This window comes from Centroberyx gerrardi, chromosome 5 (genome assembly GCF_048128805.1).
Source record: "Centroberyx gerrardi isolate f3 chromosome 5, fCenGer3.hap1.cur.20231027, whole genome shotgun sequence".
NCBI lineage: Eukaryota > Metazoa > Chordata > Actinopteri > Beryciformes > Berycidae > Centroberyx > Centroberyx gerrardi.
The window spans coordinates 15,427,135-15,443,785 of record NC_136001.1 but is presented as its reverse complement, the minus strand read 5'-3'; the positions used below and the strand labels follow the sequence as shown (position 1 = coordinate 15,443,785).

Below are 16,651 nucleotides of genomic sequence, written 5' to 3'. Positions count from 1 at the left end.
GTATATCCACAATCGCTGTCATGCTGTTTACAAGTTTAAATCCATAGCCATTGACTCTAATGTGGAAAAGCTTTCTTCCACTCTGCCGTAATTTGAGGTCAATTTTCAACTTCACTGACACTTGTGTAAATTAGAAACTGGGTTTCTGAAGCTGATCCCCAGTCAGCGCTCACAGCGAGCTTCACCCTGTAGCCCTTCCTCTCAGTTTGCTCTATAGCCCCTCCTGCTGGGGGAGCAGAGAATCGAAATCATCGGTTTACCAGGCAACAAACAGGCAGCTCCCAAAATAAATAGCAAATAAATAATCTATGTAAATGAGGGATACACAAGGTAAACTGAATACCACCTGAACTACATTTTGACTGGCATTATTTCTTGTGGCATCATTTTTAAAGCTATTGCAAGCTGTTTTCAAAAGGGCTTTCAAATTAGAATGGGGTGAGAATGTCACTGGTGCTGGCCTTTAAGGTAACACTGGTAGATATTATTACTATCTGTGTGCAGTGTGCTATGGTGTATCAGAAAAGTGCAGCTCATCATTCACCATGATTTATATTATGCAGTGGTTCTTGGTGTGCAGAATAAGCTATGTACCTTAAACAGGCATAAACACTTAGTATGTGTTCATGCTTCAAAGTCATAAAAAGGTAAGCAGGCACTTGTAATTCATTAATGTTGTGAACAAAAACACAGATTACGATTTAATATGAAATTTAGTGGTACTAGTACCTTCCCTTGTTACAGCATGCAGTTGAAACCTTTACACATTTTCATGAAAAACAACAAAATATAGTATCCTACTGTAATAAGGCCGGCCTTATTACACATAATATACTACTCTGATCTCATATATGACACACATTTAAATATTTTCAGAGTTTAATGCATGGTTAAATGGTTGGTGTACAGGTAAAACTACAAAAGGTAAAATGTTCCTTACAAGTGTTCAGGTGGTAAATTAAATTAATGACATGTACTAGAACATGGCCAGCATGTAGATTTTGCATTTAAATTATCATAGTATACTCTGCTTCATATAAGACATGAGGACATTGCTGTGACTACTGCATTTCACCTTGGGAAGATAATCACAAGCCTCCCTTCCCTCCTCCTCCATCTCTGCTCTCCCTCCTCTATCTCTCTCTCTGCTGCCTTCACCCGGCCCCCGCAATCATAATAAAGAAGGCATCATGTTTTTGCTGCAAACAGTGATTCAATATTAACCTCAGTTAACCTTTGTATATTTTCTATGGAGAACCATTACAACTTAAGCCCTGTCTACTGTTTTGTATCATTAGTGGGGGGTTGCAGGTTTTCTGACAGCTCCTCTTGTCTGGATCTCTCTTTCGTCACGCCGGGATCTGAGAATCCTGGAGGATATAGAAGATTGGAAACGGGATTGGAAAATTTTGTTGAGCTGAAAATGAAACGTTATCTGCGCCTGTTAATCTCTGTGTAAGATGACTATAAAATAAACGTAGATAGCACATCAAAGAGATTGAGAGCATTCATGGAGCAAAGAGGCTTTTCCTCTGCCAAATCAGTCACACATTTTGAAATAAGCAGCTCTTATTCTTTGGTAACCGAGGATGTCAAACTTATCGTGGATGATCATTTTGAGTTAGAATTCTTAAAGCAGCTGTCTTATAAGACAGAAAAAATGTATAATAATTTCCCAAGATGGTTATGCGGTGATGTAATGGATTGCTGAATAAGTTAAAATAGTGACAACCCTATCAATAACATAGGATGGTATATTTTAATTTTAATTTCTTTTTCTCCATATGTTACATTATCATACATTAAATATCTGCTTATATGCTGCCCTTTCCAACATTAAAGTGACAGTGACTTTTGATCCCAGAGGGATCTTTGTCAGGTCAATCAACAACATAATACATGAATAGATATACATCATACCATTGGAGCCACTTTCCTTCCATTTGAACTTGTTGTCCTCAGTGTGTCGCGTCCAAGTGGAGCGGAAGCTCACCAGCTCAGCTGTGATGTGGGCCAGACTCCACTGCAAACCCCTGGAGCTCTCCTTCCACAGATTACTGTGGAGAAACAACAGATCGCTGTCAGGCGGATTTTTATTCATTTTTACTTCCCTTATGCTCCCTGCTTCTCTGTGCCTTCCTCTCTTTCTTTCTTTCTTTCTTTCTTTCTTTCTTTCTTTCTTTCTTTCTTTCTTTCTTCCATGAATTTATCGTCATTTCTATTCTTGGTCATTTGTACACAGTGTAATTCATGAGTTTCTCTATATAAAATCCTGCATTGCTGACTTCATAAGTAGACATAATGGTCCCTTAAGGATTTTGGCATCTACCTCATTTAATTTCTCTATTAATTCAGTGCCCTAACCACAAAACCCTAACACAGTGTACCTTTAGATAGGGAGTCATTATGGTGTATGCCTGTTACCTGTGTCTATTGCAAGGGTCTGGTGGGCCTGGGTTCTCTTCTACCAAAGGAATAACTATCTTTTCAGCCATGTCCGTCAGCAGAGAGAATGTAGGATCCACAATGAAGTCTATGAAACCTGAAAAGGGCAAATGACACTTTATTAGCATGTGAAAATAAGATGTTTCCAAGGTGTAAAAATGTGATTGTCTGCTTCTATCTACATCAGCAACAAAACTGCGTCGCATCAGAATTCACAAATCATGTGATCATTTAAACAATAAGTTGTGAGAGGCCATGCTTTGCTTTACTTAGCTGTTCAAAAATCACTATAAAGTGTGGCATTGTGTGGCTTGTTGCCTTCAGAAAGAGCTTAAACGTTGCTTTTATGAGTGGTGATTTTTGATCAGCGCATTACTTAAATTTATGCGGACACAGGTGTGTATTTATTGGGTATTTTACAACAGTTTCAATCGTGACTAAGCCAATCAGAACTGTGGACAGGAGCTATCCTTTTTTATAAGGCGTCATTAAAAAGATGAATCACTGGAAGAAATGTTTTTGGTTTTTTTGACAGTGTTTTGTGAGACATACCAATCTGGGACTCGGCTACGAGGGTGCTTTTTCGATCACACAAAGGAGAGAAGGGCAGGCCCAGCTCTGCCTCTCTATCGCCCTCACAAAGACAGAAAGAGAGGGAGAGAAGACATCTTAAAGGGCATCCCACACGTTACCTGAAAATAACTTTTTAAAGGTTATTTGACGCCAACAGCCGCCACCTGGAATATGATAGATTGTTCAAGGAATACCACATGAGTACTTTTCTTTTCAAATACAGTGTGAAGGTTAAAGAGCCTTTTCAGAGTTTTTTTTCTTAGCAGGGTATAAAACGTAATACATCCGCAGGCAGCCACTCTTCTTTTCAAGACAGAGTAGGCTGTCCACCCCCTTCCCTGTTCTATTTCTTTTTCAATACGGTACAGTGAAAAAAGAGAGGAATGAAAGGAGACAGCAAAAAAAAAAGACTTATCGCCGCATTCAAATCCATTTAGTCACAGTATATGCTTCCCATGCAAATATGCTAGTCCACTCAGTGTCTCCACACAATGTCTCTTCTCAGACTCTGACAGCTCTGTCCTGAAGCCATTTATAAGTTTATGAGACTTTCTTCTCACCGACTGTCTGCACCTCATACCACAGGAACTATTCAGTTTCCTGTGAGTCTCAGCAAATAGAAAAAAAACATTTCTTTGAATACTTCCAGCGCTGCCTTTCAGACTGCAATGAGTCACTTACAAAACTACTAAGCAGTTGTTATCAGGCCTCCAATCTTCTGGCTATAGACCCATCGGGTTAAAATAGAGAGAAGAGAAGAGAAGAGAAGAGAAGAGAAGAGAAGAGAAGAGAAGAGAAGAGAAGAGAAGAGAAGAGAAGAGATCACAAGTAGCTGAGGTCTATTTGGGTTCCTACCTGTCTGAAAAACTCTTCCATTAGGGCTTTGGTCCAGCGAGAGTGCAGCGCCCAGGGCTTGGATGGATGGCTTATGTCAGCCGTGTGGAGTAACAGGGACAGCGCTTTGGGCTTGTCAATCCTATTGGGAGAAATTGTACTTATGGTAAAACATATTGCACTTCTTTTTTTTGTTGTTGTGTGTTGGGTTGTCAAGAAACAGCACAGAAACCAGTCTAGCTGAAGCGTGACACTGACTTTCCGGTCTGCAGAGCATTTTATTCGGCTGAATCTGCACTGAACATTTATTATAATGACCTTCCCAATGTGCAGCTTAAGCGCAGCACAGCACAGTGTGCAGCAGAGTCCAGTAGCATTACCGTTCTTGTTGTTGTACACAGGATTTCATGGCTTTAACTTGGACGAGGTGGGAGGACATGTCTGTGGCCAGGACCATCTCTATAACCAATGATCGCAGCTCCCTGTCCACACACACACACATACACACACACACACACACACACACACAGAGTTTACAAGTGGACCTTGGATTAGCAGGAACAGCACAGTGATACCGTCCATTAGTAAAGATGGCTAGCAGCAAGACTCAGTGTGGTTATAACCTTTATATTCCCTGATGGGTTTTCTTGTTACCATGGTAACACAGATTGCTATCAAGCCCACTATGTTGCTTGTGTTTAACCAATATCTTCTGTGATTTCTGCAAAGCTCTACCATGTACAATACAGTCACTTATCTATAATGTAACAAGCAACAGCCTGTGTTGTAAAAACATAAAAAATGTAAAAAAAATAAATTAAAAAAAAAAAAAAATTAATCAGAAACTGTATAACAGTGTAGAGATGGTTTGTGGATTGTATACAGTCAAAAGACTATATATGGGGAGTAAATGAGCTATAGTTGGCAGTTTCTTGCTGGTGTCATTGATTTAGCTTGGTTTAACATCAAGATCAATACCCAATAATCAATAGCTTCATATACATTGTTTGATGGAAATTCCATATCACATTGTTAAATGAGTAAATAGGATAATAATACTTGAACTTTTGACCATTTATCAATCTGCATATCAAGCACTGCTGATCTAGGGACCCTGAGTCTCGTTCACTAATCCAGTGCTCATAATGATAACAGTAATCCTTTATTTCAGGGATCAATCAAGGTCAGAGGTGAATGTCAGCTACAGAGCAGCAGCACTGGAGCTGATAGGGATTCAGTGTCTTGCTTGAGGACAGTTCAGCAGGACGGATGTTTGGTGTCTCGGGGTGTTGAACCCGATCCTTCCATTGAAGTTTGGTCTCCCTGCTCACTACGCCGCCCTGCTGCCCTTATTTCCATTCTGTTATAATGAAGGCAGCCATTTCAAGCGCACCAACACAATTCTACCATTCAATAATGTTGATTTCCATGTCTTGTGGCTGCATTGCATTATGGGCTATTGAGGCTACTGTTGGTGGAGAAATTGGTATTTCTTCCTCTCCTACAATGGATTTCTCCCTGTATGAATGTCAGTGTAAAATGGTGAGTCTAGAAAGAAGCCCTTGTTCTTTTATTCTGAGGGACTGATACCAAAACCTGACATTTACCTTTGATGTTTTAGATAGCTGAAAAATGTTCTGAAATATCTCAATGTGATGTCACATCATCTACTATTAGCCAGTTATCCACAGGAATAAGAAAAGTACACCAGCAAACAACAACAAAATGGGCCCAGAAACCCAACATATATCACCAATAGATGTTTCAGGGTGGATTTTTCCTTTAAATGCCTATTCTATCCACTCTGCATGCAAAAACAATTCTCAATAAAAATCTCTTTATTCTGTGAAGATGAGCACCAGTAAGATACATTTTGTATGGTAGGAACTTTGTCGTCTTACATCCATTCCTCTCGTGTCAAATTGATGAAGATGTTCATCTGGTCGTCCTGCAGCAGGCGGAACGCTGCGCTGAGGTGATGGCTCTCCTGTACCGCCCGGTCGTTGTAGATCATCGCAAACTCTGACCTGATAGAGAGAGACAGAAAAAAAAGAAAGCAAGAGAGAGAGAATAGATTGTGATACAGACACAGACTGACAGAGATGGAGGGAGACATGGTACCTCAGTCTTCAACCTTCAGATCTTATTTTTCTTAAAACAAGAGAAATATTCTGCCAATGGAATGAGATAACTCCACTTGTTTCCAATGCAGTTTCACTTGTTTAAGGAATTTTCTAGAAAATGATCACTGCTCTACTATCAAGAAAATTAAAGTTGATTCTACAAAATTCTTGAAACAAGTTGCTTTGCATTGGAAACAAGTGAAACCCCACTGGCAGATTTTTTTCACTTGTTTTAAGAAAATTATGATTTTTAGGATTCAATAATAGAGAGATTATAGAAAGTTGTGAAACAGTTTAGGGTGTGGGGGAAGGGGTGAAGATGACAGAAAAGGAGAGGAACAAGTGAAAGGGTATAAGGTAAAGTCCTCAGGGAATAATTCAACCTATATTACTGTAGGTCTGTTATAATGAATTAAAAAGTACTGAAGGGGGGCAGAGGTGATTAAAACTGACAACATGTGAGTATTAATGACTCAGCTGAAGCAAGTTAATGAACCCATTTCTCAATCAGGCTTCCCGTCTTCACTCATTTGCATAATCCACTTTATTAGACTCTTAAAAATGTATGAGTACATCATGAAAAGTTTTCCAATTAGCGGTTAAAACAAAGCCTCCACAAAACGGAATATTATCACCCCCTAGTGCAGAAAAAACAGCTTATAATTGCTTTATATAGTAGAGAATATTAAGTTGTGTGTTAATTGTTAACACTCTTTCATTCTAACTTTCATTCTAACTTTGACTGTGTAAGTGTAATTTTATAGAGTGCCACATACCCATGAAATGTTATCTTATTGTGGACAGGCATCTTTGTTTTTTATTCCCAAAATAAAGCATGATGATGATGGGTGCCAAGAGACTGCGTTCTTCAGCCCTCCTATGTGGAAAATCTACATCTAAAAATACTGCGTTCCCTCCATACAGAAGTGTTTGCTTTAGAGTGCTCGTTTTAGGCTGTTGAACTAAAACGCTCTCTCTCTCTCTCTAAAATTACATAAATGCCATTTAGAAACATTACTATTTCTATATTCCGTAACATCTCTTGCTATTTCACGACTTCTGGAGGATGTTACATAAATAGTGGGTGGCTTATAAGAGAGGGCTGATAAAAATATGTTTTAAAAAAAGATCTTACTTTGTGTGGATGTGGAAGTTGTTTGTGGTTCCTGTGTGTTCATAGTCATGGATAGCTGCAGCGAATAGCGACGCCATCACCTCGAGCTCCGTCAGCCAATGCTAGATAGGTTGATGGATAAATAAATACAAAAATATACATGTAAAGGGTGTAAGTTACCATTGAATAAGTGGTTTAAGTTGGAAGTAAGAAGTAAAGGAATTAGAAGTAAAAGAATTTCATTAGTCTGGGTTTCAATGGAGAGTTTTAGTGTCCCAGAGGCTTTTCCACCCTGCCAAGAATAACACTGATGTACACATAAATAGATGCATACTTTTAAAAGGAAGATGTTGTTTTTCATGTCCTTTATGGTCATATGCAATGACGTCAGCATTTTCATGCGGAAGTGGACCATCTTGCTGCAATAGCAACACCTCACTCACAGTCATGATTTTACTCTGGGAAGTACGGCTGGGTAACAAATAACTGATCCTTCCCCTGTTTGCAATCCCTTGTGAATCCCTTATATTTAAAAAATGGGGTGAAGCAGCCAGGCAGTAATAAAAAGAGATAAGTGTCTAAGTCAGTCCACTGTACCACCAGTCCAGTGCGCAGCAGCAGGCAGTGCAGCGTCTGAGTAACATCAGCGGCGTGAACGTGACTGTGGTAGGGGTTTCTGTGTTTGCAGTAGCCGCTCTCCAGTGCAGACAGGAACTCTGTCAGGCACGAGATGGGGATCTGCAAAATACATTATATAATCATTTAAAGCAGGGTTGTGTTTAAAGAGCCCAAAGTTCAAAGTCTGTGTCAACAAAAACTTAACAGAGCTAAACAAACTGAAAAGTTGTAATTAAGATTGACAGGGCCTACGGCATAATAAAGTTACACAAATTATTTGGCAACCCATCATTCCTTCAAACACCAGAATTTGACACTAAAACCCCATATGCCTGCTCCCATTCAAAACACATTATATCTGCTAGCTACAACACCACTTTCACACAAAAATAGTGGTACAACATCAGTGTCTACGAGGTCAATAATGGTGACATTTTGACTTCTAATCTAGAGCATTGACGTTTTTCTTGTACATGTAGTATACTGTATATGGCCATAACATATCATGTGGAAAGTGCCAGTCAAACTGTGTCTACAAGTTACAGTATAGCGTAAAAGTTTAAAGACCTTGAAGCGGCTGTTGAGCTCATATCTGATGATCAGCTCAAAGAACAGGGAACGCAGTGGGTGATCAGAGCTGGCAGAGGTCAGAGCAAACACGTCAAAGTTCCAGCGGTCAACATCCTGACCAGAGAGAGAGAGAGAGAGAGAGAGAGCGAGAGAGAGAGAGAGAGAGAGGAAGGTGATTGTTATTGATGCTGCGAGAGGCTGAAACATACTTGTGCTACGTATACAATCTCTTATGCGATGTCCGATTTATGGCACAAACACAGAACGTATAGCTGGATTTATGTTGATAATCGCTTACCCTGAGGCAGTTTACGACAGCCACAGGTTGGTCTGGCATGGCTGCGGTGTAAGCCCTCTTGAACATCCTGGAATAATGCAATGTTTATATTGAGTTCAGTTAAAGTTCAGATGTTGACACAGTGCAGCTAACTAGCCTCAGGAGCTGTTTATATAAATCCTCTAAAGACGACACTGTCCCCTTAGGAAGGATGTTTTACAGAGAAAAGGAGGCTAATGTTTTACATTAACTGGCTGTGTTTTCTGTGGTTGGGATAGTAACAACACTGTATTAGCTTATATTGGAGTTATAATACAGACATGGAAATTTGTCATTTTCAATGGGATTGTCATAGTATTGGATGAGCTTTCCCTATTTTTCCAGTGTCATAACCAAAATGTATAGTCAGAAGTCTGGGGCTGCTCCTTGCCTAAAGCAACTGCATTGTGATTACAAATTCCTAAAAATCTTGACAGACTCATACAGGCCTTGGCAGATTATCGGCCAAAAAAAATCACCTATATACCATTATCTTAACCAGAAATGGAATAAATAGAACAGATATGCTGTCAGACCTCTCCACAAATATCCCAGCCTGCACTGCATGGACGATGCTGCGGAACTTGGGCTTCTCGTCTGAACGCCGGGCGGGGCGGCGGACTCTCTGGGTGAAGGTGGACGCCAGCCAATCAGTGACCTCTGACGGCACCCCGTCCGAGTGCAGTTTCTGAAGGTCGTCCTCGGAGTCCAGACACTGCCTGAGAGAGAAAACAGACACACACACAGAGTCACTGCCAGACTGAGTGGTACATAGACTGGATTAAAACACTTCATGATCAATGTCTAGATAAGTTAGTTAGCCTTCTTTAATGCTGAGCAGCCCTTGAGGAAGATATCTATCCTCTGCGTCTGTAGGATGGGACAAATTGACCGTACCAACTCTAAACAGGATGGCAGTCTACCACAGGGCATTATCAAACTATACTGTAATGTAATCTTGTTGTATTGTTAGAGTCCAGAGACTTTTATAGAGGAATGGAGACAGACATTTAGAGACAAGCAAGCAGAAACACATGCAGGACATGCTACCGTTTCTCTTTTTCTGGTAACAGATCATGTTAAAGAGCTTGAAACAGAGAAATACTGAAGGCACATTTAGCCATGAATGTTAAATTATACAATAGACAGATGATGTGTCTGTCTCTGGTAACTGAGGCACAACAACAGCTGTTTTCTTGCATTGACTAAGAATTACAGGTGACTCCACGCCATTGAGGGGAAATAGAAAAACACTGACATCATAGGAGCTGGTTTCTTGAGAATCTGAAAGTGAACTGTGTTGTGGGTTGTTTGCGTCTGTCTGTGTCTCTGTGTTTGCTTTCCATAATTACTAACCCCAACCCCTACTGTTACAGATTTTATCACTCTTTTGCAGATTTGTCGATGTCCTCGCCTGACCTTTAGCTGTCAAGGAGGACACAGCAACACTGGCATTACCTTGTGTGTGTGTATCTGAGATTTTTCTGTTGAATGACCATTGTCTGTACAAGTTTCTTCTATTTTTCTGCATTTTTATATCATTTTTTTTGTTCTTTTATTATTCATGTTGAACAGATTGCATTAATTCAATAGAGAAGCATGCTCTAAAATTAGATATCTACTTTTTTTTTTTTAATTGCCACACTTTATACTGTAACAAAATGATTACTGCTTTGAAAATTAAACATGAAATGAAATGTTGAATCTACCATTGCTTTCAAAATAATAATATTTTAGATGGTGCAATTATCAGCTTTTTTTTTTATAATGAGTGATAGGAATCAGGCAACATTTTTTTTTTAAATGATTGCAGTATTTTGGAAGAAAAAAACAAAGAAACAATGAAGTAAGTAATACTTAAAGCTATATCACAGGTGCATTATTTATATTCTACCTTGATCCATCAAGGTATACTGCCTCTAGTAACGATGCTGTGAAATCCAGATTCTTTTTGATCTCTTCAAAGTCGACATCTTTCTCCTCTAGCTGCTTCAGCATGCTCCTCAGCCTGCAAGGAAACAGAAAGATTCATTTGGACGTGACCTAAACAAAATAAAATGGCACATATCCTTTTTGAACGTAGAAAGCTGATTCACCGCTCAAAAAAGCAGTTACTGGGAAAAGCAATAGCCCTGTGAAAATGGTTATAGGTTATAGCATTTTGGCATGAAAGTCTTCAGATGAAGTCATGCAGGGTACAGTACTAAAGGTTATAGCTACAGAAAAAAAGTCACTGTGGACAAAACAGGCACTGTGTGTAACACAAGCTCTCTAAACATGGCTTTATGAAATGAAAGCAGTTCGATGTTGTGAGTGACTGAGTGAGTGAGTGAGTTGGCTCTCGGCTGCTGGAGGAACAAGGTCCAAGAAATGCTTTGACAACAGGTTGAAAAAGCAGCGCTAACGGGAAAAGAGTTCATTTGGAAGTGATTTAAATGCCAAGCTGTCCAAAGAAGGCCAGTGGCAAAAGGACATCATTAGTGCCAAATTTTCCATGAGAGGGAAACTTCCCATGGCTCGGACCTTATGTAACCCGCACTGGTCAATGTGGGTTCAGTGACAAATTATGTTTTTAAAGTGTTTGTCAGATTCTGATGTCTGAGAATATATTGCTCATTCTTGGTTTTACAGCTTTTCATCAGTTACGGTGTAGAACTGGTGGAAATTAATCTCCTATATAATGATGCAAATTCTGAACACTTGAAGCACATGGCATTTCCTTGTAATATCAGTAATAAACCTGAAAGCATTCAGCATTAAAGCATAATACAGCTCTGATGACAAATCCCACCTAATTAGCTCATGGGACTTGTTTCTTTCTAGTTCCATTATTTGTTTTCTCTCTGGGCATTTGAAAAATACATTAACTTGATTGTGATAACACATTTGTGCCACAGATCATTTCTTTAGAACTTTTTGGTGGTGTGCCCATATGGTGCTGTGACCAGGATGGTTGTTTTCGAACCGTGCCAGGCCATGCCATGCAGCCAACTCCTGGGGATGAGACGCTCACAGCTTTTCAAGTGTTTATCACGTTGGCAGGGGCTTTCAAAAGCTGTTGAGTCATAAAAATAGCATGCATCTGAATGCCACAGCTCACTTTCAATCTCAAGTAATCTTTGCGATAGCACAGTCTTTTTTGTTTCATATGCTATTCACAGGGGAAGAGCATTTGAAAGGAGGTATAAAGGAAATTATTGTCAAGTGCTCTCATGAAGCTTTGTTTATAGAGACAAATGAATAATATTCCTTTGGCACAGGCTGCCTATCAGTATATCAGTGTACAATAATCTGAAGGGGGTGCCCCTGTTTTAGCACAAATTTTAAAATATATTCCCCTCTGTAGTTATATTTTATAGAGATGATAATGATACATGCACAGCCTCACTTTTGAAATAACCTAATAGAGCCTAATTTGAAACAACATCAGAGCTTATCTCATTTCAACATAAAAGTTAACGTTGACTATCATGGCACGACTAGTATGTCAAATTCAAGTGAAAAACAACTTGAGAACGAGCAGCAAGGTTTAGAACATTGAACCCCGCACACACTAACAGATCAATGTGTTAACCAAAACAAAACCACATGACCCCCTCAGCGCTGCAGCACATCTCCCTCCCACAGCAGAGATAGTCCAAGAGAGTGAGTAAGACAAGTGTTCACACAGCCATTTGGAGTAACAAGTGCTTGTTCATAGTGCTGCTAAGTATAGTCAGGAAGCGACTTGAGGGGGAATGAAAGGGGAGGAATCTCCTGTAATTTCAAAGTAAGAGTGTGTCTCTCTTTTTAACTGCAGGTTTTGAAGGTGAGGAGAAAACTTCTCACCCTCGCTTTGCAGTGAGTAAAGGCCTGCAGTTTACAAATGTGTCACAAAATACACAGAGGGCTGCATTATCACTCATCAGAATGTAGTGCAGCGTATATATGTTTGAGATGCATATCCCTATTACCACTTGAGAGCAAAAAACACATCAGAATATAATCTTCAAAGGTACACCAAACAGTAAATAATCATGTTAATTTCAAAGATGCAGCATGTTTTGGAAGCTCCTCCAGCTTCATCAGTGTTTATGTAGTAATAAAAACACTGTATTTGTAGGTATTATACACTTATTATAGTTAATAATAACCCACCCTGTACTAATCTTAACCAGCCTCCCTGTCTTACCTAGAGATGGGGATCTGCAGCCGTTTCTTACGGATTCGCACCAGTTCAGCCATCCAGAATCAAACTATGCCCTTATGGACCCCACAGTTCAATAAAAAAAAAATAACAGGAGGATGAAAAAGTAAAATGATTGCAGGGAAGTAGTAAGCAGAAAAGTTCTCCCAACCAGCAGCGCAAACTTGTGTGTCCTGAGACAGACTTCTGTTTCAACAGCTCTCCCACCCACTTCTGGGGGGACCTACTCCACTTCACTCTGATTGGTTAGGCAGGCCCAAAGTGTGTCAGTGTGTGTGTGTGTGTGTCTTGGTGTGAGTGTCTTTGCCAGTGAGTGTTTGTGTATATGTGTAAACCAGCCTTCTGAAGTGTGAGTGAGTTGACCTCACTGATGAAGTGTTGACTGCAATGCTTTCAAGCAGTGTGTACTCTAAACCCAAATGAGAATTTTCCACTGCTGCTGCAAATCAGGGGACTACAGAGAGAGTCTTTCACTGCAACCCACCAGAGACACCCAAACCAAAATATATAAACAAAGCCCGTCCTCGAAAGCCACCCGCAACAGCCCTTTAGGTTAACAACCGTGGTGCCTGGTACTGCCAGGCACAGAAAATGTGAGGGGCGGTGGCTTAAGAAAAAAAAAAAAAGGCGCTCTCACATTTAAAATAATTTTGAAACAAGGGAGGGTTACCTATTTTTTGCACTGTTTTAACAGGAGGTGATTTCAAATAAAAACCATTATGCGAAAATAGTAAATAATAAATTTGGCAGGGACTCGTGCTTCCTCTGTGCCTGCCTGTACTCTACTGAACAGTGAAATGGACAAAACAAACTTCACAGTCACAGGACAGAAAAAGTACACAGCTAACTGAACTGAACTCAAGTTAACAGCCCATATAGGCTGAGATCATAATTGAGATCATATCATTCATGTAGTTTAATTGCAGAGCCAAAGCAGTTTTAATGAGAATGCCACATCAACTAATGTCCATTGAGTGTGTTATAAGCAATTGTGCAGGAAAAAAAGGCATTTCTCGGTCCATTATGACACCATAAAAGGAGAGCGTACAAACTTACAGGATCAGAGAAGACAATAAAAGTCATCCCTAACCACTTTTACAGTTGTAAGTCCTAAATTTGTTAGTAGTCTTTTTATAGAGCATTGTGAGAGCGGTGCTACAGCGTGGCTTGGGAAAGCCCCTGCCTGCTCCCCGTCTCCCCGCTTACTTGTCCTGCTGGGTCAGACTGACTCTCATGCTCCCATGCTCTTTGACATGGCACCGCATATTGCAAAAACGGAGAGCAGTAACATTACGGCATATGATTCTCCCCCCCAAGTCACTTTAAGCTGTTTTTCCACCACAGCAATTTTTAATATCACAGAGGGAGAGAGAGCAAATAAATCCAACAAATACTGGTAATACTTCTGCGGACACAGCATAATCATACCGTGATATAACCTTGAGATGAAAAAGAAAGATAGCAGAAAAACAATTCAATTGGTGTCATTTACAATCGGTTAACAAGTCAAATCCATTTCCCTTTGGGCAATTGCCAACCTCATTGTTCACACTCTAAACTACAGATATACGCTGTCTCCATTCATCCCCCATACCTTCAGTCTCCCTCTGATGATGACAAACACACACCCTTTGATCTCTCTCTCTCCAGTAACTGACCCGAGTCAGCTATAACTCACAGACTATATACTTCAGAGGGAGAAATCTGACTTTTGACACTATCAATCTTATCTAAACGTTATATGTCCCTGCATGGGAACCAGAAGTCCAAGTGATTCAGGATACGGTTGCAGACCAGGAGTGATCATTTCTGCTTGTACAGCGGTGGTATGAAGAAATCTGACCCCAAGCCAAAAGCTTTTGGACTGAACACAATGGGCAAAGCAATTTACTGAGCCTTAACATCTCTGACCTCAGTTTCTCTGGTATCTATTGGTCTAAACGTTACATGTTGTTATATTTGTACATTTGGACTCTGACCAACTCCAAAGCCAATCAACCACCTGGAGTTTAATTAACCAAGACAATTCAATTGAATGTGGAATTTTATGAATTTGGTGGACACAATACAGAAATTCTTACAGAAATGCAGTGACACCTCATTATACGACATACTGACCTTCCATTTGAATAAACAAAACTAACTCTGACTTAATAACTCATAACAACTAGACTGTTGCTGAAAACCGTCCAGCTGGCTAGAACTGGCAGATCTGCAAAAATTGGTTGTTTTGCATTGTAAATGAAGATCTGCAAGAAGTGCACTGTAAGAAAAACAAGACATTACAAGAGGTCTTACCGTTCCAGTGTGGTCTTCCATGTCTCAAGACTAGGCATTATATGTGTCTTGTACGTAGGTGTCATGACCTCGGGCTCCTAACACTGCTGAAGACCCCGTGCATGTGTGTGTGTCCGTGTGTGTCCGTGAGTTTATGTGTGTGTCTGTGTGTGTGTATGTGTGAGGATGTGCTTGTGCCTCCCTGTGTGAGTGTTAGGCTTTGTCTGTATGTAGGATTGTCTGCTGTTTGAGTGAGTGTGTGTATAAACAGTACTATAGTTTATGTGGTTCTGCGTGGCTGTGCGTTTGTTCACTGATACATGTACATGTACTCCTTTTCTGTGTGTGTGTGGTGTGGTGTGTGTGTGTGTGTGTGTGTGTGAGTGCATGTGTGTGTGTCAAGGTTTCTAATCCTCAGTGTTCCACAAATCAGCAGCAGAGCTTCTGCGTCACCAACACAATCAGCAGAGAGCCTTTATATCAGGACCAGAGTTTCCACCATTAGCTGTCCTCAGTGTCTCGGGACAGGGCCACGATCCACTGTGGAGCTGGTAATGGTTCATTTGCATGCAAGGCCTCGACTCACAGGAAGAGGCACATGCGTAGACAGACAAATTGACTGGTGAACTTGAACTTGAACACTGTGATACAATGAATATGATCAGAGGCAGCTATTGCCTGAGGCCTTGGCAGCCAAAGAGACTCACAGATAAAAATATAAGCCTATTTTTTTTTTTTTTTTTTATCAATTTAAAGGTCCATATTATTCATGATTTTGTTGTCAAATGCACTATAGCTCAGGATATGAATAATGTTCGTCAGGATGTTTTGAAAATCAATGTAGGTTTGCAACAGTTACATAATTGTTGCAAACCTGCTGAGTGGAGGTATTACAGGAGAGTCGTCAGTTCAAATGCTGCAAATTTACCTGATTGGAAGGATTTTAGCAAGTGAGGGGAGCCAATCAGGACCAAGTACAGTCGTGATGCGTTGACTGGAGTCAGTCTGAAACTACCTGTATAACGAATGGATTTTTGAAAATGCATTAACGACTCGGACAAATTAAAATTTTAACAAGATCTACATTATACATCTTTGATCATATACTATATGTATATAAATAGAGGAAAATTTGAATTATTATAATAGTGCCCCTTTAAACAAGATTTACTTATTGAAAACAGCCACACACTATCATATAGATGTATGCTTGTCATTAAACATTAAATATGTGGTTTAGTAAAGCACTGGTTTGGGGAGCTGTCATTTTTTTGTTTGTTGCTTATGAATGTACATTTCTAATTTTCTATACACATGTGGTATGTGTGTCCTGTAGTGGGGATTGAAGCCAGTTCTAGTACAGTGGAACCATTAGTGCCCATGTGGGAAGGCCCTAACTACAACACACACACACACTCACACACTCACACACACACACACACACACACACACACAAAGGAATATGAACATCCATATCTCCAGTGTGGCAACCAGCCACAAAGGGTTATAACTGCAGAATAGGTGAGAGGGGAAGAGGGAGGTGAGAAGATGGAAGGAAAGGAAGGAGGGAGGGACAGTGCTGGTTGCAAAATAAA

General features: G+C 40.1%; 1 protein-coding gene across 1 annotated transcript; it reads right to left on the bottom strand.

The window, feature by feature from the left end:
* Positions 1 to 861: 861 nt before the first annotated feature.
* LOC139929694 (dual specificity calcium/calmodulin-dependent 3',5'-cyclic nucleotide phosphodiesterase 1B-like) lies at positions 862 to 12,922 on the bottom strand. Its single transcript, XM_071922677.2, has 14 exons — positions 12,765 to 12,922; positions 10,488 to 10,601; positions 9,130 to 9,312; positions 8,576 to 8,642; positions 8,275 to 8,391; positions 7,687 to 7,827; positions 7,111 to 7,211; positions 5,754 to 5,879; positions 4,233 to 4,334; positions 3,874 to 3,994; positions 2,998 to 3,079; positions 2,425 to 2,542; positions 1,921 to 2,057; positions 862 to 1,370 (listed from the first exon to the last, which is right to left on the bottom strand). The coding sequence occupies exons 1-14, from the start codon at positions 12,815 to 12,817 to the stop codon at positions 1,279 to 1,281; spliced, it is 1,554 nt and encodes a 517-aa protein (XP_071778778.1). The 5' UTR covers positions 12,818 to 12,922; the 3' UTR covers positions 862 to 1,278.
* Positions 12,923 to 16,651: the final 3,729 nt, after the last annotated feature.